The sequence below is a fragment of the Apteryx mantelli genome, chromosome 1 (genome assembly GCF_036417845.1).
Source record: "Apteryx mantelli isolate bAptMan1 chromosome 1, bAptMan1.hap1, whole genome shotgun sequence".
NCBI lineage: Eukaryota > Metazoa > Chordata > Aves > Apterygiformes > Apterygidae > Apteryx > Apteryx mantelli.
Genome location: NC_089978.1, coordinates 123,200,591 through 123,225,854, shown reverse-complemented (window position 1 = coordinate 123,225,854; position 25,264 = coordinate 123,200,591). Strand labels below are relative to the sequence as shown.

The 25,264-nt window shown below is 36.3% G+C and overlaps 1 protein-coding gene across 3 annotated transcripts in view; it reads left to right on the top strand.

The window, feature by feature from the left end:
- NECTIN3 (nectin cell adhesion molecule 3) overlaps nt 1-25,264 on the top strand; it is a 73,032-nt gene that overhangs the window by 33,324 nt on the left and 14,444 nt on the right. For 2 of the 3 annotated variants that reach the window (XM_067300686.1, XM_013950150.2), the window contains 4 exons: nt 4,855-5,151; nt 7,219-7,336; nt 10,502-10,653; nt 20,010-25,236. In XM_067300686.1, the coding sequence (XP_067156787.1) occupies nt 4,855-5,151; nt 7,219-7,336; nt 10,502-10,653; nt 20,010-20,602 (1,160 nt within the window). In that variant the 3' untranslated portion in view covers nt 20,603-25,236. Of the gene's footprint in view, nt 1-4,854; nt 5,152-7,218; nt 7,337-10,501; nt 10,654-20,009; nt 25,237-25,264 lie in introns of those variants that run through there. The other variant, XM_067300674.1, reaches the window with a different exon arrangement.

The window sequence follows — 25,264 nt, the reverse complement described above, 5'->3', positions numbered from 1 at the left end:
GGTTTGTTGTTTTCTTTTTCCCCTGTCTAAGCTTTGTCCCTCTCCATCTCTTTCAATTGAACTGAATAGAGCATGTTTCTACTGAATGGCTGAAGCAGCTTCTCTAGTGCTTGGGGAAGTTGCACTCCCCCTCATCTCCCATGCTCCTCTCCGTGCCCCTCCCAAGTGCAATTAAAGTCTATAGGACACACTTCAGTATGATTCTGTTAGTACCACGGCACCCTTAATGGTTCCAGTGACTAAAGATGACTGCTACAGGAGTCTGTATATATGGAACTTATGCTTTCAAAAAGAAGCTTAGGGTAATCTTTGTTCCAAGTTGAAAAAGTAACTTTCCTGATGTGAGAAGTGAGATTAGGAGGTGCCATTATACCCTTGAACCTGAGGATTCATTCAAGTCGTGCTTTAGTCATGGATTAAGATAAACAACTAGAAAGGCTGTAGAATGAGTAGCTGGGTTTCAGTTGCTGCTTCAGTTGCTGGAATAAAGTAGCCCTGAAGGAAAGACAATAGATAAAATGTAGGTATTCCAACAGAAGTTGCTTTGCATCTTGGTCAGTAATTTGTGACTATTTGGTCATCCTGGTAGGTGGTTTGTAGTCCAAGAATCATGATTTACAGGAAGATGTAATAGTGGAGGCCTAGCCATTTGTGAAGTATAACTTAAACTGAAGCATAGAAACACTTTGAACCTGGAATAGTACATTTTATAAATTAGGCTTTGAATACTTTAACTTTGTCTTTCTGAGAAACCTAAGACTAAGAATTAATCAGCTGAAGCTGTCCAATCTCACCAATTTCAGATGACACTTGAGAAAGTAAAATACACTTTTTTTTTTTTCCTGATGATGATAATCTTCAGAGAAACTAAGCTCACTTTTTAAATGAGCCTACATCCTGTTCTCTGGCTAGTGTAATTTAATGATACTTGAAGGCCATTTTTATAACAAGCACAGTAAATGAAGCAGTGTATTGAATAGTCTGCTTTGGGTCTGGAGATCTCAGCTACCTAAGAACTCATGTTGACTTATGCCTTCAAGAAGGTGTTGAGCAGTTCTGGAGGTGTGTACTCAAAGCAGTTCCATATATTCTATTCCTTTGAACTTTCCTCAAAACTGAAGTATTTCCAGCTGGAAAGATTTGAGTCCAAAAGTTTTGACTTGAAAAGCTAGTGATAGCTGCTGGGTAACTGATCTCACTGTGACAGAGGTCCTGTGGAAAAGGGATTGCTTTCTTCAAGAATAAATAACTATTATGCACATCAGTTTCTTATAAAATACAAACTTGTTTTTGAAGTAACATCACAAATGGATATCTTTATGCCTGTAAGACACTAAATGTAACTTTGAGGGTTTACCTCTGTTTCAACAATACTAAAGACATAGAACCTCTACAGAGGCTATTGAAAGGTTACTGGTAGTGATTTAGGGGGAATAAGGGAATAATGTTTACTGGTAGTGATTTAGGGGGAATAAGGGAATAATGTTTAGGTTAAATCAGAGTAATCAGATTGTTGGTCAGATAGCAATGCTATAAATGTCAAGTTCTACATGATAGGTTTTGAAATTTATGTTCAAACAATAGAATATATGCAATACATAATATATAAATATATACAACAGAATATATACATCAGGTGGAAGAACCTGGTTTTTGTAGTAAACTTTAGTGATTGATAGTGTTGGAGAGCAAGGAATCAAACTTAGAAGTTCTGCTGTGGATATTTCAGATCTAGAAGAGTGAATATTAGGACTTCACAAAATAAATAAAAACTGGATGTTAGTTTTCTTACATTAGGGTCATTTACAAATAGCAGAGGGTAGGCAGTCATTCTGTATCCAGAGAAACAAAGTGGAAAGCAATGCCCCTCTCCCCATCCCTTTCCACCTTTACCCCAAACAAACTAACTTTCTTTTGGTAATGAGGTGTGTACTTTAAGCACCTGGTATACTTTGGGCATAGAACAGAAAACATAATCTTTTTATAGGTCTATACATTTAGTAATTGCCTTTCCTTTTGGTGGTGTTGAAGAAATAAAAAAACACTGAGTAGTCTTAATGTATAGCAGAAAAGAATCAGACTGATTCTGGCACTGGATTCACTCAAGCTGGAGGAATTTGTTAACCAGTTCCCTTCTGAAGTATTGCTACTTGGAGAAGTACCTTGCTAGCAGTTGTGAACTCTATTTCATTTTAAGATACATAGGTCATCTTCAAGTTTTTTGGAAAGAAAAGCTATGCCTCTACTTCAAAAAGCAATTCTTACAGGATACTGAAAGGCATGCAAGTGGCAAGAGTTGCCTTGGGTTTGTGATTAGTGAGGACTGGTCCATTGAAGTAAGTTCTAAAACAGTATATTGTGTAGTGATGGCTTCACTTTGGAGGACTTTGATAGCCTAATTGGATCAGAAGACAAGGATTTTTGTAATAGTCTAGTATGTTCCTGGGGAAACATCTGTTCTAGTATTGATGATGAAAATGGGCCATCCTAGAAAGCAAAACTTTAGTTTGTATCAGAACCAGCAAATGGTCTCTCTGACTGAAGCTGTAACTAGTGAAGGGACTACTACAGGGCTGAAACTGACTTGATAAATAGAATTTTTTTAAAAAAGCTTTTCTGACTGCTACTCTCAACAGTAGAATTCTACATCAGGGAACTCAAATTTCTTTTAGTGTGCTCTCTAAACTTTTGGGGGAGGAATGGGCTTCTAAGGAAGTTGGGTCCTTCAAGGTGAGGCTTTTTTTTTGTTTTTTGTTGTTTGTTTGTTTTTAAGTCTTTGGCATGGTATTGAGTTCAAATTTTTGACCTCTAAATGACGGTAGGGAGATCTTACATTTTTAAACTTATTCGTAGCTGTCATTTCTAATGCTGTGGAGAAGGAGCATGCCTCTCTGACTTTAAAAATGTCCTTGCTTAATTTTTGACTTTTCTCCAAGCTTGACCTTAGATAATTTTCTTAAATGCCTTGATGCCTTTTTTGCAGTCAAAACTTAATATAATATTAGGAAGAAATAATAATAGGGCATTTAAGAATTCAAGTTTTTTGACAAAATACAATATTGTGAGTACTTTCCTCTGGTCTGATGCCTGATATTTGAAGTACCTTGTAGAAGAGGGTGTGTGTTTTGTTTTTTTTTTTAACATTAACATTTAGCCACTGCTGTAGTTAATGCTGTGACCCATGTCTGTTGAATATTGAGGGCAAACTCTAATACTCGCAAAATATAGTAGTCTTGGTGCATAAACTATTAAAGAGCCTTCTGTGATAAACTGCTGTCTACTACAGATGCATCTGCTAGTAGTAGTTGTTATAAAGAAGGCTTCTTCTAAGATATACTGCTTTTTTTTTTTTTTACTGTGAGACTTTGTATGACTTTCTGAAGTACTTGGTTTAAAAATACTTTTTATCCTTGCTTCTTTGTTGCTTTTGTGTTGATCCTGGCGCCCCTGTGTGCCCACCCTCACCTCTTGCCTCCAGTCAGTTGTGGAAGGTACTTGGTGAAAATAGCTGAGAGGATAGGTGAAATTTCTATAGGCTATATGATAACTTGAAGCTGGAAGGAGAAAAGAGAGCCTATCTGCTGTCCCCTTCAAAAGAAAAGCTGTAATGACTTCAGTGATTGTTTTGTTTGTTTTCTGGCTGCAACACAACTGCCACATCAATTGTGTAATACTGTACTACTTTTCCAGCTAGTAAACAGAGTATGAGTAGTGAAAAGATGAGGGTTAGAAAACTGGGTTAGAAACAGTAGGTTTTTAAATCGGAAATCACATAGGATTAATGTGCAAAGGCATTAGAAGTCAGATTTCATTTAATTCTGCCAACTTGGTACGGTGGAGACGATGAGGGTCAGAGTTCTTTGAAGGAAAGGTGTAATTTTGCTGATCAAATATCTTAAAAAGACAGCTAGTAATGAACTGGATTTAAGATGTATGTATTGACCTTTAGTGGTGGTCTTGATTACCTAAAGACTGTGACCATTTCAACACTAAAAGACCTTTTGTAAAATAAGATTGACAAAATATTTTCAGTTCTTCCTTGGATATACTACACGAACACAATATCATTGACTACGTAACAGCTAGTGATCTTAATGCATTTGTACTTAATTTTGTCCTTAAACATATTGTATATGTTTTAAGGCTAATTTTCATAAACTTAAGTTGAGCCATGAAGCACATACTGACTTGGGAAGCTGCACTGAAGTGCTACAAACATACATTGAAGCAGCATTGGAAAGTGAAGCGCAATACAAGCGAAAATGGTGTGTGTGTATGTGTATATATACATGTACATACACACACTTTTTTACATGTTAGTAAGTAATTCCTAGTTGGGGCACTTTCAGCTTGGCATCAGTTTGTATTGCTGCACTGACCAACTGAAGCTTAAACTCTTAGCATCCACTGTTAGCTTTGAAATGTCATAAACTGATGGTATAGATGAATGCTTTAACACTTAAAGTGCAGCAGAATCCAAGCCCTTTTTTTTAAATAACAGTATAGTTTCAGCCTAGTATCTTAGTCTGTCTATATTGTCAGACACTGCAACTGGAGCACTGTAGTTGGCATTTTGAACCTAACCACCTGGGAGTTCTCTGATGTGTTAAATTGCGGTGAATGAACAGCATTAAGCTTTAACGAGGGGGCAAAAGTGAATAGTGTTAGCAGGCCAAAGCATTACAGAGTTTTCACCCTTGATATAAACCTGATCTTATTTCTGGGATATCTGATGAGTGTGGGCTTTTGCAGATAGATTAATCTTGTTTGATTGTTTTACATAGCAACAGTTTTGAGGATATGGAGTCTTTGCTGTTTAAATCTACTTTTTTTTCCCCCCCTCCTCCCCAATAGTTGAACCTGTTGTGAGCTTAACAAAAGGACCAAATCCTCTGATAGATGGTGCAAATCAGACAATAGCAGCCATTTGTACAGCAGCCACTGGAAAACCTGCTGCAGAGATTGACTGGGAAGGAGGTCTTGGTGAAATGGAATCCAGCTCTACTTCATTTCCAAATGAAACAGTGACAGTTGTAAGTCAGTATACTATTGTTCCGACGCGATTTGCAAGAGGAAGACGTATAACTTGTATTGTGAGGCACCCAGCTTTGGAAAAGGAGATAAGATATTCTCATGTGTTGGACATACAGTGTAAGTATTCTGTAAGGTAGCTACTACTCAGTACGTGTCTTAACCATGCTCTTTATCTGGTATACCTTTTGTGGGGATGAGATGACCACATATTGTTTCAGGGGAATGAAAGGAAAATAAAACTGTATAGAAAAGCATGTAATAGATCAGCCCGGAGCAGAACCAAGGGACTGTGCATATAAAAATGATAAATGCAATCATGATCTAATCACAAAGCTAGAATACAATTAAGCTATTACCTTTTATTATTGCCTCATGGGTAAACCTCTTATTCATTTTTATATTTAATTTTGAAAGTTTACAGATAAAATAACACACTCAGTTGATCTGTAAACTGTTTACAGTGCCTTAAATTGTCAGCTGATGTTCATTTGAAACAATTTCAGCAGTATTAGAGAGGAATTCTAATGAGGATTCATGTTTATGAGATGATAACTTGAAAATGTCTTATGAGGGATAGTAAGTTATTTTTCAAATTATTCACTAAGGTTTTTCCCATTCTAATTTGCATAAGAAAATGGGAATGTAATATATACAATAGTAATTTGTGATATTGAGCACCCAGTTGCTCATGTAATTCAAACCTGTACAGTTACTCCAGGCTTGTCTAACAAGTTTGTGGCTTTAAAATGCATGAATAAAAGTCAGATGGCTTATAACCCTGCTTATCTAAAACCAGCCGACACAAATAAGCCTTAGGCATATGTGATCCATGTTTTGTTAAACAATGCATGGGACCAAAATGAGCCATTTTCAAGTGTTTCCTTTGATACCCTTCTTAGCTGTGTGCTGCTTTAAAGTATTCTGAATCTTAGAAGTCTGTCAACTTGGTTTAAAAAAAATGTAATGGCTAGAAAGCATAAACTTGATTATTTCTGTTTGACCAAAATCTCCTGTGACTTCTTTCTGTTTGGTGAAGCTTTGTGTAGTTCCTGAGAGATGGCCACTTTGAACCGAGATAGCCTTTGGTGTCGTATTTCACCTTTGCCTCTTTTTGAAGGTGACTGATGCTGTTTAGGACTTGAGGCAACTTCCTTGTTTGGGAATTTTAATCCTTAGAAGATGAGTAATTTAAACTTTTAAAGGATGAGTATGTGGTTATTGCATTGGGTACACAACTGTATTTTTCTTAGCACAACTGAAATCACTTGGATGTAGAAGAGTTGGTTTATACTGTCATGTTTTATAAGATGTTACAGTAAAGTTCTAGATTGAAGTGCGATTGATTCAGGAATAGAAATGGCTGATCCCACTGTTGCCTTGAAGAGTGAATAAAAGAATGAAGTTTTGTCTTTAAAGTGAAAAGAGGGAGCAAGTTAGTCTTACCTGAGCACTAGTGCTCAGGTAAATTTGTTTCAGAATTTGCCACGTAACTGTGTAGTAGGCGACAGAGTGGCAAATGAGAAGCAGAGATCTTATGTCCAAGTCTTTATTCTCAAGTCATCTGTCATTCTTCCCTTAAGCTTACAGCTTTTGCTGCAACTCTTATTACTCCTCTGCTGTAGGAGCTTATACTGAATCACACTGGCTTTTGTGTGTTCTGTGGTTTCTGAATACTTCAGCCAAATTTCTCCTGCCTATCTGAAGTAGCTTCTTTTCTTTTTAGGTCCATGACAAGAGTCCCACTTGATGATACCAATGGATAATTGTCCTTAACATTTTCAACCAGTATTTATGACCTTTTTGATTTCCTAATTATCTGACTTCTCAGAATGCTATTTCTGATTCTCTGCTATATCTTGTTAGTGAGAAATAGCTCTAACTTACCTTTCCCTGCTTTGAAAGGGCATTAAACCGCTTTTCTTCTGGCCTTTCATTTTTCCCAAATGTTGTATGCTTGCTGCTGAAAACGCACAATGGGATATTGACACTGGTTAAAATAACATACCGTTTCTGATCTAATCTACTGCTGTATGTTGTGCTGTAGCTTGGAGTTATATTTTGTTTTGCGAATCCTTTTAAAAAATGAAACAAAAAATGCCTCCTGCACCATCAAGCTGACTGTTAAACACGGTCTCTGTTTAAAGAAAATATTGTGTTATTGATAGGTTAAATCTTTTTTGGTAGATGCCCCAGAAGTTTCAGTAACTGGCTATGATGGAAACTGGTTCATTGGAAGAGAAAACGTTCAGCTCAGATGTAATGCTGATGCAAATCCATTGCCTATGGAATTTATGTGGACCAGGTAAATATTTATAAAAAGAGGCTTGCCACTTGATTACAGTGGTGTAAATGGTATCTCTTTGTTTACAGAATACCTGGTTTGAAAACAAGGATTGCATGACTTGTATTATTTAAAAAAAAAAAAAATACAAGGGTGTGTGTGTGTGTGTGAATATGGGTGGGTGGATAACTTTTAAGTTTACAGGCCTGAACACTTTGTCATTAATTTTAGGATAAAATCCTTTGTAGTTACAAATTTTACTCTACTTAAAGTATGTTGCAGTAGATTAGGCAAAGCCCAATTAATCTAGTAGGGATCCAACTGTTCTTCAGTTCTGTTTTATTATTACTTGGAAGGTGATTGTAAACACTTGAAAAGACTATTTGGTATCTGTTTTCTAAGATCTGGAATCTAAAGTTGAGATGGCAAATACTACTTACTGAATTAAAGAATCTGTCAGGTTTTTTCAAGAGTGCTCAAGTAGTTGCCAAGACAGATAAATGCAGTGTTTTGCCTACTGATGCAAACTGTAGTTTGAACATATGTGAGGGGGAAATAGGAGGAAAGGAAGTATTTCTTATGTAACATGCCTGTCATGAATACATGGACTGGATGGCCCTGCTTTGAGATTTACTGCTTTGCTTTTGTAGTCATTGATGTGTTTTGGGCAAGGGACGGAGACAATAAAAGCAAACGTAGATCCAAAGTCTGTTTTGTGAAGGGGAAAAAAGTGAAATAAGCAGGTGCTTTAAATTGATTTGGTGCTAGCTGAAACCAAGGAAGTAACTTTCATAAGGATAGCATAAATCTATATGTAGTTCTGTTGCAGTGCTTCTGCCAATAAAATCACGGGAATATTTACTGATCTGAAGCTGTATTCTATTTCCCTCCTTTCTGTTGGCAGATAAAACTTAGTATATAGGAACACTAGTCATAATGTGCTTTGAAGTTGTGGTAAGCTTGGAATTGCTTGATGGTGGTTATGCTAGCATTTTTTTTCCTGATAAACTATCTCAATCCTAAAAGCAACCATTCAGACCTTGAATCAGTATTGCAGCTAACTGTAGTCAGAATGGTATGATTACACTAAAGGAGGATTAGTACAATGGATGCATTACCTGTGTGTCATGATAGGCTGCCATCCCCACCCCATGCTTAGTTTAAATTTAGGGTGATAAGAGAGCTCAAAACAAAACATTCTACACTTGAAAGGGCATGCCAGGCTTTCAAGAGTAATAACAGCTTGTTTCTTTAGGTGAACTAGGTTCTCAGTTCTCTGACTTGAGCTTGAGATGTATATAAGAACTAATCAATACAACTTCTAATTTCATCAGAAATAGAGCACTTAACATGCACAAATGCTTGATGTTTACAAAGGTCGCTACTAAACTTCCTAACATTAAAACTGAAACAAATTTGAAGATAAAAACTTAATTTTGTAGAATAAAACTACTGTATCCTTTTGCTTTACTAAACAACAGCAAAACCCTGTCGTACTGCTGAGAGAAGACCCTTTGGGGGCTGGGAAAAATCTATGCACAAGAAAGATAGTTCAAGTGTTTAAGCAACAAAAACTACCTGTATTAAACTTGCTTGGTATCTTACTGTTTTCAAACTATAATAGCATCTTAGAACTGTCAACCCCAAACTTCTTTATTCCTTGGAAGCAAGGGTGACATCATACTTGCTAGGATAAAAAAACTTTCCTAATAATATCTAAAATACTATTTTTATATGTGAAACCTTTAATATTATATTGGAGCACTCAAACTAATTGATTATTTTGCAATATTCTTTAAACATGTACTTCATAATATCAGAATCCTTGATTTCAATCACTGGTATTAATTTTATATGACAGAAGCAACTACGGGCAATAATTGTCAGCAAAGTAATTGGAGCTTTTAAATGAAGATGGATCATTGGCTTTAGGATGAGGATTTATGTAAAAGTATTTGTTAGAAGCCTTACATGTTGCGATGAGTACTCATCCGCGACACATGTAAACAGCATGGGTTGTCCATAACACTGGCACCTACTTCAAATAGGAACGTCTTCCTGAGCCTGCACTGTTTGGAGTTCACGTATTCATGTTTATTGTTAAGTGTTTTTTCTAATTCAGTACATGGTTCAAAGTGTCATGGGAGGGTTTTATTTTTGATATTACTTATAAAAATCATACTTTCTAAATGCTTCCAGGATACTGAGGATCAGGTTATCAAATATTTGAGTTAATATCTCTTAGCTGTTCTCATAGTGGCAAAATAGAATGCAACAGAGTGGTATAGTTATGAAATTACATAAGTGTCCAGTGGGGAGTAAGATGCCTAAGAATCTAAGCTAAAATAAAGTTGATTCTCAAACAGCTGAATTTAGGACTGAAGAGTGATTTAGCAGAAGTTTGAAGCTGAAGTCATATAAACGAGTGAAACTGGGGTCTGCATTTATGTATGTGATGATAACAGACATGCGGACTCACACACCTACTGAGTACATATTTTAGCATTTGGCAGCTCTGTTAAAGTAGTCCTGATGCTTTGGTCCCTTCCCCTTTCTCCATTGTGCTTGCACAGTTGTTCTGCAATCACGTGCAGAATGCTTCAGGGGAATGATGCGTTTGGACAAGTCACTTGGTTCTAAGCAGCAAATTCAGTTATGTTTCCATGATTTGGAAGGGAAAATGATGCAGGGTGAAAAGAGGTGGGTTGAGAAGGAGGAAGCTGCTTGAACTCTTGCTGAGAAATGCTAGTCCAATTGCCCTGTAAATGAAGCTCGTACTGGCAAAAGCATTCTTTATCATGGTAAACTCAACTGGCTAGATAATCCTGATAGTGGTATAAAGGCATCCTACCTTGTCTGTTAGTTTGTACAGCTTGAGTTGAATAGTTCCTCCAAGTTCTTTTGAGATGATGATGTTTTCTTGGTATTTTTAAGAGCATTTATTTTCTAGATACCTCACTAGTGCCAGCAAATATTGCACTGAAGTTGTGTGCCAAATCCCTTAAGTTAAAGGGCTAAATGTTCAGGTAGATATTGAAAATATTCAATCAAGGTACATTAAGAATATCAATAAGCTCAGCAAAAGTTAAATCTCTAGATTACTGCAAATATTATTTTCCATTAGATACATTTAGACTTTAGTCTTAAAGATTCACACTTAAAATATATCCATCTGTTTTATTGTAGGTTGGATGGACAATGGCCTGAAGGATTGCTATCTGTCAACAATACTCTGCAGTTCAGCAGCCCATTGACTTACAACTACACTGGGACTTACATCTGTAAGGTGACTAATTCCCTTGGTCAGAGAAGTGATCAGAAGACTATCTACATATTAGGTAAGTCTTGCTGCTTGGCAAAGATAATATGTTAACTCAAACGTTTTTGTCAATAATTGAATAAGCAAACTGAAGAGCTGCTTGACATATTAAATACTTCAGCCTGTTGTGTTAAAAGGAATTAAAAGTATGAAGCTGAGAGCTATGGTAAAACTTGGGATTAAACTGACTCTTCCGTAACAGCAACATATAGTGGAAGTTAAGCCTGAAGCTTTTCTCTAGTGCTACTCATGTTATTACTTCCTCTTGGTAGATGAACTTTTTGTTTTTTCCAGTGTTAACCTGCATTTTGGCAAGACATACGAACTGTAGTTTGTAATAAGCTGAAAAACAGATCTTACTAGGAGGGGAGCAACCAGATCTAGAAAAGTCAAAAATGCTCTGCTTTAAGGTTATTAGGGTTGTCTTCTGAATGCCAGAATGGCAGTGTTGTTACTCGTTGCCGCCTTTTCTCAGGATGGAAGCATCTATCATAAAGCTAACTCTCTCATGTAGAACTCACATGCTGATCTACTCAGTGTACATGGCAAGTTTGTGCATCTGTTTAGCACCACTGCTGCTGGAAAATATCCTCATGTCTCTTTAGCCTAATGTACTTAATGTTTTACTATGGCAACTTCTTTGTAAGGACTTTAAAAGTTCACTCATAGCATTGTGACTTAGTAGGGTATATGTGGGTAGTGCTGTACAAGTGCAAAAAAGATCTCCAGGTTTCTATGATGGAGTAACTACATTGATAATACTTAGTTTGATTGAAAAGTGCTAATATATTACCAATTTTTAAGGAAAACAATATAGAGATGAAAACACAAAACAGAATGAAGTTTTAACTTCGTTAAGTTCTTGGCATAAGTTGTTCCACAATGTGAAATAAGCATCAGAGTGCATGTTGACTACTTACAAGACATGTGAATAGAAACATAGGTAATTTCTTAGTACAAATATAGAAACTAAATATGAATACTTAAAGGTTGAGAAGGGAATGAGAGCTTAAGACTAAACTAAGGGTACAGAATGTTTGAAGCCACATGTATCAATTCATATTTGTTAGTTAACAGCAATTTTGGAACAAGAGGTGGTGTTTCAGACCATCAGACTGACATAACTACACTGTGAGCCATTGTGAAAATTAATAGGATCTAATTAACTGGCTAGCTAATTGGCTTGTTAACTGGAAACTTATACTTTGAGATAGCGGAACTATTTGTAAATGGAACTTTAAATTAAATAAAATTTTAGCTATTAAAAGACTAAGTACTGCAATTGATAGTGAAAGTCACATCTGTGAGAAGTTATTCTAAATATTTGGTTCCAATGATTCCTGTATGTATAAGAATTCGTGACTTTTTAGCAGCCTTAAAGCAATTACAAAGACTATTGCTTTGTAAGAAGTATTAAGTAATATAAAGATTAAAAATGCATCATTAAATATGATGAAAAATTCTCCTGGAATGTAAAATTCAAAATCACTTAAACTGTATTGTTACTTTCTCTGAGTACAGTCCTGTCCTCAGCCCTGTTGTTCTGCCTGTAAGGGGAGGGGCGTTATCTGAAGTCCATCACTTTAAAAGTTGTCACTTCTATGAATATGATCTGCAAGTAGAACTCATGCTTTTTTCTGACAACTGTCATGCATGAAAATCTTATTTAAATTACAGTTGCAGCCTTTCCTAACAGACTAAAATCTTAGTGCAAGGTCTTATGACATTTCCTAAAAAGAATGACAGTTTGTGTGCATTGCTGGGGGGAATAGTTTAACACCTGTACTGTTTTCAAAAATGAATATTAAGCCCCTTTTTCTACAACTCTGAATAACCTTTCAGTGTGCTGACTGGCTCTTAAAATAACTGAAAAGCCCTTCATGATGTAGGACTGTGGTAAATAAGTATGAAACAGCAGAAAATTTTTCTTGTTTTTCAATAATCATTTAGATTCTTTCCTAAGGAAAGAACATAGACTGCTGTCAAGAGTACAAAAACAAGACTGTGAAGTACTAAACTTTGTTAGCTTGTTTATCACCTTAACTCTGAAACTTATTTAGTAACGGTGAGCATTGGGACTGTTGTAGATTGTGGTGTAATCATTTAATTAGCTCTTTTTCTTTTCTTTTCTTTTCTTTTTCTCCTTACCCTAGCAGCCATTTTTCACTGTATAAAACCTGGCAAAAACATAAAATTCAATTTTGAAGCTAGCAGACAAGCTATATGATCACACCATCTTGCAAATATTAATTATGAAGCTGTCAAAGACGACTTGTCAAGTTAGTCTTTCTGAACAGTCATGGTGCTGGTAGTTGTAAAGTTATTTGACTGCTCTAAAAAAGTAAGTAGCTGTTAAGTTGAAACAAGTTGGAGGGGGGAAAAAAATTATCAATAGTAGTTGACATGGATTAAATGATAGATTCATCAGGCTTTAAGTTCCCAGAAATAATATATGTCCTTAAATAGACAGGGAAATATTAAAATAGTATTTGAAGGTGGAGGCTTTTTTAATACTGGTTTTGAGGCACAAATACCTTTACATCTCTGAACAAAAAAAAAGGGAAATTGTGGAAAAAAAAATAAGAAATTTCCTCTTTATGCAAAAGCAGGTCATGCTGATTAATCATGGAAATCAGATGTGATCCAGTATTGCTGAAAGTTTCCTGCTGAAAGTTCCACAGCAGCATGGTTTCCAAAACCAGCTATCAGCTTGATATGTCAAACACTTGATTTCATAATATAGATTTATTTAGTACTTTACATAAGGAATTGAACTTTATTTTCCTGTGCTCCTACACCTTCATACTGCTTACTGTGGATTCCCCCTTTTCCATTTGCAAAGAGAGGTGACCTGAGACTTGCATTCAGATAGGAACATAATTACTTCCTCTGTCATCTTTTCAAATGACTGCTTTTGGAAGAGACTGTTTATTTGCTAAAAGTAAAGCTAGCCTCTGTTAGCCAGTGATCCCGGCAATACTAGAAAGGTCAGATTTCTAAATGCAGAATCTTTTTGAGTTGGGCCACCTTTTCATAGGGTGGATATTGTCAGGGTTAACCTAGCAAAGGTATTGTTTTTACTCTTGTTTAAAGCTCACTGGAGAGCACTGTGAATATAGACACACTTGTGTCTTATCACAATATATTTGGATGGCTTTTGATAAGCTCACTTTTTTTCTGCTAGATAGGATGTCCCAAGACCCTCTTTTCTAACTGTTAACTTCTATACTGCCAGTATACAGCCTTTGAACTTTCAACATTATTTCTGAATACTCTTTGCAAGCTTGATCATGTTTATGATAACAGTAAACTTTCTCGTTTCCCACAGAGGTGGCAAAATGCTCTACTTCGTGCAGGCAAATTGTCCCAGATTGGAATTACAACAAACTGTCAAAATGAACCTATGACTTTGAAAGAAATGGTCTGTTGCTTCAGGCTGATATAAATCTTCCTATCTATCATGCTGCCAAATTGGGGCCAAGGGTGTGAGGGGGGGGGGAAAACCGAAGAGAATCGTAAGAAAAATGTTAATCCTTAAAGCCAGTGTGGAGCCTGCACACACAAGAAGCTTTTGGGGAGGGCTGCGGGGAAGGTTACACAGTGTCCTTACCCACTTCCTAACTTGAGGGTGTGAATGGTTGGAGAAACAATGATTTTCTAAACCATCAGACATACTTTAGACATTCAGAAAGCCTTCTTTTATGGAGAGACCACTTTCCCTGCTGTAACGGAGTTTTAACTGCATAAAAACTTCTGTTGTAAGAAACGGCTATTTTTGTCATGACCAGCTACATGGAAAAGTGTTGTCAACCACTTTGTTTTAGGTACTTAACATGTCTAAGAGCAACTTAGCAATAACAGCAGGTTAAGAAGTAGAGATGACTATACCTGTGTATACGCACTCCATCTCCTCTCTCTAAAATTAGAATTGCAGAAAATCAGATACTTTATTTATGCAGAGCCAACTGACTTTTAGGTTATAATTATGATGGCTTCTTGTCTTGCAGACTGCTAAGGAAGTGTTGTGGGAGTTGAAGTGTCATTTTTCCTTCCAGGAAAAATTCTTGAGGTGATTGTAAATGTGTTTCATATAGCTACCAGGCTGATAAATTCTCATTGTCATGGCTGTAGCTTTCTGGCTGTTATCTGCTAGTCTTCAGCAAAAGAAGACTTTTGCTGTGGAAATTCATAGTAAAAACTTATGTCCAAAGCTGTACACTGTAACTGAAGCTTTTGAAAGTTGTCAGTCTTCTAATCGAATTCCTCTAAGCACTACTGCTACATGTGGAAGACTGATCACTAATCTCAGTGGCGGAGTGGGAGGGTAGGGGGAAACCACTCCTGTTGATCCCAGAGATGACTACCTCAGTAACAGCAGCAATTCCAAAAAGATGACTGTTGCAACTGTTTTTCTCAGGTCTCACTCCTATTGCTTTGAGTACATGATTGTTGATATTCTTCACTGATTCTCACCTGTATTCCAGAATAAGATTCTAACAGAAATGTAGTCCATTTACTAATGAGGGAATTCATTCAGAGTCTGAAGCAGAACAAATAACTCTTCCAGTTCTCTCTGTCTTGGCCTGAAGAAATGTTGTGGTGCAATCCACCTCAGATTAAATGGCCTTTTGTATTTGAAAGCCTGGAGTCTGATTAAGACTCTGAAGATGCTTCAGCTATGTTGTCTGTCTGGTTGTAATGAATTTCAAGTTAACCAGTACAGAGATGTGTTGTTCAGGCTCCAGCTTTATTTGTTTTAGCAAACTATGCAGTGGTACAAGTTTGAAAAGCTAGCCTTGGTACTTAGCTGATTGGGGGGTGGGGGTGGGGAGTCAACTAATAGCAAAGCGGTACTGTGCTTTTCCCCTATTTCTATAGGCCTCTCTAGTTCAGAGAAAAGTACAAGTGCTTTTTGGAATGTAGTGTGTGGTGGGTTTTTTTTTTCTTTGGAAAAAAAGACACCTGCAGTGTGTGGTGATATTTTCATCTTGCAGTATGTAGATTAGTGAGTGGTAGCGCGTTTGTGGATACTCAGGTCTATCTGAGGCTAGAAACTTTGGTTTAGGGTTAATTCCATGTGCTTGTGGAGAAGAATTCTTAACTCGTGTGTCTGGGATGTAGAAAGGGGTCCATAGTTCATCATCCTCCTCCTTTCCCTCCCCCCAGAAAGATGCTAAATCACCATTAGCAGTTGGCATAGTTGAAGAACATTAGTTAATGACACGGCATTGGATAGGAAGTAGTGTTGGCCTATAGCTGATTTCTAACTCCATTGCCAAAGAGATCTGTTTACTATACTTTGGCATGCTCCAGTTGCCCTTGAAATGAAGTTTTCTGAAGGGTCTTCAGCATCCTAAATAAGACTGCATAGTTTAATGGAATTTCATATTGTTTTTCTGATCACAACAGGTATGACCTTATTTTTAGGTCCTGTTGTTAAGTCTTTAAGTCTGTTTCAAAGAATGTGGTCTTTAAGGATGATCATTTTAATCTGGAAGGGGTACTTGAAGATGAACCTCTCTGACCTGAGAATTTTGAGATGACCTAATCCTTTCCATAAGGAGGAAAATGCCAAAAGTAACTGACCACTTAAAACTCTTCAGTTACATATGACAGAAAAACTTATGGATTGTGATCTGGAATGACATGTGGGGTTTGGGTTTTGTTTTTCATATGGGAGGAACTAGACTTTATCCTGTTTTTGGAACCAGACAGCCTTTGACTATCAGTGTTAATACGTGGTGACTAGACCAAAGTACCTTCCCCTCCAAGACTTCATTTCTGTAATGCTTAAGTGACAACTTTATCTGAAGGAGATGTATGCCAGTATTTATGATTTTCCTCATTATAGAGTTGGTCACTTTACTCCTAAAAGACTTCAGATTGGGCTAAATCTAGAGTGGTTTGTAGTTGAAATTTATTTTGTTCTCTAGACTCAAGTGGTCAATTATATAAAATGGTATGCTTTTTGATTTCAAGTTAAGACTTAACAGAAGTTGTTTGAAGGTGTTGGTCTGGTACTAAGGATTGACCATCTATCTCTCAGACTCTTCAGCTTCTGTTGGTTTTGAATTGCAGGAGGAGAGAAGATAGGCCCTGGACACTTGAACAAGGATGTACTGCAAGGGGATTTGGAGGGAGAGGTGCAGTGTTTGGGGATACGAGATTGGTCAATGCATGTAGTTGGAATATATAACAAATATCTCTATTAAGCTTACCTTATGCAGAGGAGATTTTAGAATTAAGTTGTTTGCATTGCAAGAGCTGTGAAAACTGGATCAAGAAGAGTCATTTAAGGGAAGCATAAAAGTATCAGACCCAAGTAGGGCAAAGCTACTGTTGAAAGTTGGTACCAGCTATCATAGGAATTGTCTGGAAAATATATAATAGAGGGGAAGCTAAGCATACTGTACAAAGACCATGGTGCTTTTATGAGAAGATATTAGAGCTTCAATTGAAGCAAAAGGCAAATCTTGCTTTTATTGGTAGACGACTAATAAGGACTGGCTTTGAAACAAACCAGGAAAGTTAGACTTCTTTTTATGTATGGAGGGAGCTGGTGTGTTTATTGTACCTAATGGGAATAGGCTTTTGCATTCTTCTGGTTTCTTCAGTTATGAGTCCATCTTATTTTAATGAGGATGGTAGCTATGTAATACTAGAAGAGTCTTTTTATGGGTCTTAGCTTGTCCTTATCTTTACTATTGGGGCTATATGTCATAAGGATGTGATTGGGGCCCAGAACACAGAGCAGAATAAAAATCAAGGTACACTTAATTACTAAAAGATGAAATTTGTCCGAATTTCTGCAGCTCTCAGCTCTGTGGCCTGTATGTATCCTTGAGTATATTGTAAACTTGTGCTGCTGCATAAAATGCCACATCAGCAACATAGTGTTTGAAATTCTACTGACACTCCTGGTCTTAATTGTTTCCACTGTTGCTTTCTATTTGGGAAGCTTGCTTGGTGCAGGAAGTGGGAAAAGTCTAGTTTTCCTTTCAGAAAGCTCTGTGACTTCACAGGTTCTTAGTTGCAACTGATTTTTTATGCTTTGTAAACAAGGAAAGCTGATTTTAATAGTCATTCTGCAACAATAAAAAGAATTGACACAAATGGACAGTAGAGGTATTCATTGTTAAATAGACTAGGAATGCATATAAATGAACCCTGAGGTTTTTTTACATTTATGGTGAATTTAAGATTAATATGTTAATTAGTGCTTGAAGATAATTCAGCTAGACAGCCTGACAATGGGTGGATGAAAGAAAATGTTTTAAACAAAAAGCATTTCTTAAAACACTAGCATTTTAATTAAAATATTCCTGATAGAGTATAATTGCCACTGTCTTTATTTTTACATAGGTGATGGCTAAACTTTCCAGGAAGCAAGTGCTACGTACTTGTGAATTTTTAAAATATAGAGAATGATACCTAACACCTCAGTATTAGAGGAAAATAGATGAATTATAAAGCCAGTTACTTTAAATTAAACAAAAAAAAGGAAAGAAAACTGGAAGTAAATGCTTCTGGTCCTGTCTGAAATTGTGTACAAAGCTAACAAATCTTGTATCCTGAAGCAAATGTATTTTCAAGGAAGAGAGATCTGAGTTAACTTCTTTACCTGTGGATTTGTAGGACGTGGGAACCCTGGTAAATTTGGATTCCTAAATCTCTACATCTTTGTTAAAGTATGAAACTCACTTTAAATCTGTTTTTACTAAAATCATAATCTGAATTCATTTTGTTCATTTTGATTACACATCTTGTTCAGTTTCCTGTCTTCTGTCAAATTAATATCATTTATGTATAGATACCTAACAAATCACCACTTCTTTTACATGGCCAGGTCATATAATTGTGCTTAGAAAAACCTGCACAAAAATTTACTTATGTCAGGTTTAAAGTGTTGCATTCAGCAGTGAGGTGCAGTTTGAAGTATGATTTGTATTGGTCATGACAAATGTGGCAATTCTGTCTGGTATGAGAGAATTGAGTGACTATCTCTCAATAGTAAGATTAAAAATTTTGTTTATGAGCTTTCAAACTTAAAATTTTGTCAAATAACTGGAAGTTTGACCAATCTCCAGTTCTATTTTACTTTTGTGTCGGCAAATTTACGTGCCTCTGTAAGGTAATAATAATGGTTCCATGAAACTTGCTTATGTTCATTTAACTCAATAATAACATGGTGTAGTGAACTAGTTGGCTGTCCATGTAATATTCTCTCTAAAAGATTCAAGCTACAGTAACATGTTTTGAGTTTGTTGCTTTACTGGTTTTAAAACTACCTTGTATTGGGCAATGTAAAATAAGAATTTTTTTATTCAGTGCAACACTAACATAGAAACTGGTGTTGCATGAAATATTGCAGTCTGAAATAATTTTGAAGTTTTCTCATTGTCATCAGCCCAGTGCTTGCAACCCTGTCTTAAATGCAGCTGCATAAATCTCCAGTTGATGTGAAGAACACAGGGAAAAAGCTGGCCACTGGAGAAGCGCAGTAGCTGACAATCTCTTGTTTACTTGTATAGCCTGACATGAAATTGGTTGATGTTGTACCACATTGGGGAGTGAATATGGAATTTTTTTTGCACATGAGGAATCAAATTACTTTTAGGAGGAATGCAGGATGGCATTTTTACTTCAAATGTTTCAGGTTTTTTTGTTACTTAAAATCCTGAAAACTCCTTGCTCAAGTATAAGTAGTTTTATTTTGAGATTAAATTAATACATGCCATTTTTAACTATGCTTCCTTCACTATTCCCAACCTGAAGCTGTGTAAGTTGTATTAATGTAACAAATATTTTTGGAGAGAATAGCTTGAAATCAGTAGTTCACGTGCTGTTGGCTTAGCACACAGTTTATAGTTTTTCATTCTTATACTCATTGCCCTGAACAATTTCTGAAGAGGGGATTTGATGTTAAATAACTTATTTTGTGGCATAATCAATTTGATCCAGTATTTCTAACTGCTGGCTGGAAAGGTATGGGACTGTTTGTTTTTTTGTAATAGGCAGTGTTCTCCCATGGGTGAGGTAAATATGAACAGTGAACTTCTGAGCAGGAAAGCTGCACCTCCTTACTGTGAGGAGGGCAAGATGATGACTTAAACATTATTTCCCCATCCTGTACTACAAAGGAGGCTCCCTATCCTGCTGCAGCATAGCTCAGAATAAAATGCACTGAAGCTGATTCAAAGCCTGTGGAAAATGTAAGAGGCTCATTTTGTAGTACCATAAACTTGAGAATGAAAAACTATTCTTGTAGAACATATCCATCAACTTGGCTTTCTTATAAACCCTTAACTGATTTAGCTTGCATTGACATTCTGTGCCTTTTCTGTGTCTTGTCTACTTCTTTGCTCTTTCCATTAGATCCTCCTACTACTACCACTCGACTGCCCACGGTTCCCTGGCATCCTTCGACTGATGGCATCACAGGTTTAGCAACACAACCTAGAATAATAAATATCCCAACATCAACTTTGCCAGCAATGCAGGAAGACACTTGGGGTACCGTCATCGGTAGTGCGGTGGGGGGGGCCCTCTTCCTCATACTTGTCAGTGTTCTGGTTGGAATTATCTGCTATAGGAGAAGACGGACGTTCCGTGGTGACTACTTTGCTAAGAACTACATTCCACCATCAGATATGCAAAAAGAGTCTCAAATAGATGTTCTTCAGTCAGATGATGTGGATTCTTACCCTGACAGTATAAAAAAAGAAATAAAACACCCAATGAACAGCCTAATATCTAAAGATTATTTAGAAGACCCTGAAAAGCCAGAGTGGAACAATATAGACAATATTAACAGGTACCAGGAACGTTATGAAAGACCAATGGATTATTTTGAAGGTGGAACACTGGGGATGAAATATATGGGTGGTGAATGTTATGATGACAATGAAGAAGACTTTGTTTCTCACATAGATGGCTCGGTAATATCCCGGAGGGAGTGGTATGTGTAGTAACCACTGAAAACTTAACTTGTACCTACAATTCATTTCATTGGCTGGTCACTTTCAGATTGTTTATACTTACTTACATGTGAGGAGGAATAAACTTTTTGAAATTGTCCCCCCCCCCCCAAGCTTTTTCTATTGTGACTTGACAAATGGAAATGTTGAATCTCGGAAAGTGTATTTGAGCTGCTTTGATTTTTTTATTATTATTATTTTTCTCCCAATGCTTGTACTACTGTTCAAGATTTGAATTTTAATGCAGAGTGCTTATATTGGTCTATGTCAGAGGTAACAACGGCTAAATTAAAGTTACCATTCAGACTTGATTAAGAATGAAAAGTGGCTTTCTTGGCTTTCTGATTGAAAAAGAAGTTTACCTAAGACAATGATCAAGTATAATCTTTTGGGGCATTTAATTTGCAGATCTATTAATGCAGAACAGTAAGAGAATTACTCAAATCTAGAGACCATCCGCAACAAATCTAATGCTTCTATATAGCAACTACTTTACCAATTAAAATGAGTTTAGCAGAATTAAAGCTTTATTTCTAGGTTTTCTGCACAAAAATGAATACCTCTTAGTGTTTTAATGAGCCTTCTTGTAACTATGTACTTAAGTCATTGCACTGAAAATAACTTATCTATGAACAAAACTTTGAGGAGTAACTGTGTAAACAGGTCAAAGGCTTGTCTTTCGAGTAATATGAAAAATTATTTTTGTAATCTTTGATTTCTAAAAGCTTATGTTAGCATGTGTATATATACATACAAGTGAGGTATTTTTAGGCCTGTATTTGACAGGATATCAAAACTCATTACTGAATACAAGATTCTTTTTTGCAAGTACATTTAATAGTTTTAAAGACCCATTTATGAGGCTTTGTGGGAATCCTACCTTTGAATCTGAAAGCTGGGGAATTGAACACAGCTAGGAAGAAAACTCCAATGGATTTCTAAGTTGGAGAAGCAAACAAGCTTGCATATTTTCCAGAATGCCAATAACATCAAGCAGGTGAAGAGATGTTGTAATGTTTTCTAGAAATTTTATGACCTGTAGTTAAAATGGCAGTTTTACGCTACTTCTGGATAACAAGTTTTAAAAGTTACAATGCTTGCTTCGAAGAGGGTGACTAGAACTCCGGGTTATTAGTAGGGAAGTGGACACTGCATTGCCACTTCATGTAGTAAAAACGTACTGTGCAACTACAGAATATATGGAACAGAAGTTTAGATATACCCTGCAGTCTCTGTACAGCAGTGGATTTGTTTTCCCTGCAAATAGTTACTGATTTAACAGTAAGTGCTTGTTCTTTAAAATGGCATCATATGTAGGACATCTATTTTATGATCTGAAGTAGTTCTACTTTGTCTTAAGCAGGTTCAGTAAACTAATTCTGTTGATTATGTGGACAGAAGATGAAATAAATCTAGATGAATTACAGAACAATGATAAAGTCAGAACTAGAAAGATGACTTCTTTGAAGTGCCATTTTTAAATGTTTAGCTGGAAAAATGAAGCTAATAAGGCTATTAGTATTTGAAACCTGAAAAGGGAAAACTGCCCATTACATTTAAAATGAAATGGGCTCCGTAATTATGGCTGCTTCATGAGTATTCATGCTGGAAGCTCTTTTCTATCCTCATGGTATTTGGTAGCTTACAGCATTTAGAGCTTGACAAAAATAGTTGTATTGAGTGCTGTAGACAATACACTGTGATCGCATATGACTGCATGTCTTTAAAAAAAAAAAAAAAAGTAAGACAACAGTTTTATTTGAAATTCAAATGCGAAAACTTCCCTAAACAACTAAAGTTCACATCTGGATTAACTGGTATGTAATTGACGAAAGTCTCAAGTACAATAGCAAATAATATTCTATGTATCAGTAGTTTGAGAGCAAATTCAAAGAAAGCAGTTGAGTTTCTAGTAGAAGGTTCTGATCCAAGTTTCTGAAGTAAAGGGATCATATCTCTTAAAGAAATACTTGATATATCATCTTTAAAAGATGGTCTTACTTGGAAATAAACATAACCATAAACCTGTTCTCCACATGGGATATCTTGCTTGTGTCTCTGTGGATTTTTGAGGGTTGTTTTTTTGGTTGGATTTTTTGTTTTAAAAAATATTTAACTACTATTGATTGAGAAGTTGAAATGTTTTGGAGTTGAAGTTGATAATAGGGATAGGGCTTACAAGTGTTGCAATGTTTTGTACATTATATCTGCTGTAAAAAGAATTGATTGTAAGTACAAATGGCTGTTGTGTGAATAAACTTTTGTTACATTCTCCAGTGTAGGTAGTGTTCAAAAATCTTTAAAAGATACTTTCATAAAAGTGAAGGTGAACAGGTATAACAAAACTAAAAGTTGGGTAAAAGGAGCTAAAGCAATTAAACCTCTAGGATGGGCTTTTTTAGTATTTTCTCAAAGACCCTAAGCTTACAAAACAGCTGGCTTTAGAAACAATTTTAAAAAGTGTGAACTTGAGAAGGATAAGTAGGGATAGGTGTGGTCTAAACAATTGTACATTAAGCACAGCTAATAAATAAGCACAGCTAATAAAATATCTAGGATTTAGATTCTTGAAAGAAATTTTTACTTTGTTTTCAGGTGCTGTAGCTTTGCTTTAACCATATTTGTTGAAACAAAACAATTCCCACCTATTTATGACCAACTGATCATAAATTGCTGTGTAGTTGGCACCATACATCTTTGGTGCTTTCTGACTTGTTCAGCTTGGCAAGATGGTCTAGGTTTCTGACCACTCCTCTGGTTAGACGGGTTTAATTTTTGTACCTACTACTTTGCCAAAGCAATTCAAAAGCAAATTAAGTGAGCACTGTGATAACTGCAGTTATCAGTTCCTATATGTTGCTACTCTTGTTGTAAGAGTGGCTCTGTTTCCTGGTGTTGGGAGAGAATTGGGTGGCTGTTGTCATATCACCCAAAACCAGATTCAATGGCCAGACTTTCACTGAACTTATAATACTTGAGGATATTTCAATGTTATTGCAAAACTTACTGGAAAAGACATCATAAAGGTCTATCAGACCGTAGTATGCTGAAACCTATGGGCAAGAAACTCTAGTGAGGCTGCAATCACAAGACCAGTGTCTTCATGAATTCTGGACCTATCACTGTCTGTTTCCTGCAACTTACTTGCTTGAACACGATAGCATCCAGCATAAACTAAACTTAAGCCAATTCATGTGCCCAATCTTCATGAGAAAAAGGGACCTGTGGTTCTTATGTATATAGGGTAGTGTTGTGACAGCAAATGAAGCTTATGTCAGGAAAGCTGTTTCCATCAAATATATTTCCTAAAGTAGAACACTGATCACTTAAGGTGATAGTTTACATCAGTCTTGTGTAGTGAGTTAGCTTCCTGCCAGTTTTGTTAACCTGTGGCTTTATACCTTAATGTTGATGGAAGAAGTTAGAAAAAAACATAGTTCCATTGTTTTATGTTTATCTAGATATTCTTACTATTTAAACAAGTTATGCGAGTTCACCTTACTCATGTGAGTTATCTGTCAGGTCTGTCTTATGCTGCAAGAGGCAGGAATGCCTTTATTGGATTGGAAATGAGCTTTCCCAAAATGAGGGATGAAAGTAAGGTGACATGGTCCAGCTTTCTGGCTCAGAAGCTGGGCAGCATTTGAAATACAAGTGATTGATACTTGTTTGGTTTTGATATAGCAGTGTAGCTGAAAAGGCTCCTGAGATTCCCTTTGGTAAGAGACTGAATGGAGGAGGATTGTGTGGTGTTTGGAGAAACACAGTACATGATTGTTCCTGAAGGAAAATGATAAAAGTGTAATGCATTAAAAATGCATTACCAGGTATAGAGCTGTGTTAACTTTAAGCTCCTTTGCTGTTACCTTTGATCCAGTAAATGATATAAAACAGAGCAGTTCCTTATTTCTGCATGTTTACGTATATTTTGCAGGTAACAGTTTTACTGAAGCTAGTATGAATTGTTCCAACTGTGTGACTTTTTGATAAGCCTGTCAATGTCAGTGTGGATAGCTCTCTAAAGTGTATATAACACTCAGGCTGATGACACTGAATTAGAGCTTGCTAACAGGTTTCAAACTTAGTCTTCTGAAAGATCTTAAGCGCTTACTGAATTTCTAGCATAGTAGATGGGTGAGCTTTAAAGACTGACAAATGTTTTAATTCAGTATGAGAGTTGTTAAATGTAGTGATTGAAAATGCTGAGGTCAAACAAATACTTTAATAATAGTAATAATCTCTTCTTCCCCCTAAAGTGAAAGCAAATTACTGGAGGGAGGACTCAGTGTTAAAGTTTATTTATAAAAATGACTGTTTCTAATAATAACTTTAAGTCCTAGAGATGACAGATGGTCTTAGGGGCTGCTTTGGTAAGTGTAAACCAAGCATTAGTGGGTTTGCATGTTCATTGCTTGTAGCAGTATATCTTTTTCTTTGATTCTAAGTTTGTTTTCCCTTTCTGGCAGACTTCAGTGGCTTTAAAGATTGCAAATAGAGCATAGTTGTCTGTCTTTTTTGAGTTAACACCTAGCTTGCTCGTGTAAGTGCAAAGCATGTGTTCTGTAACTGTATCTTGGTTTGAAATTGAAAATAAAAGCATGCAGCTAGTATTTTTTTAAGAAGTAGTCAATGAGTTTCTTGAAATGGTATTAA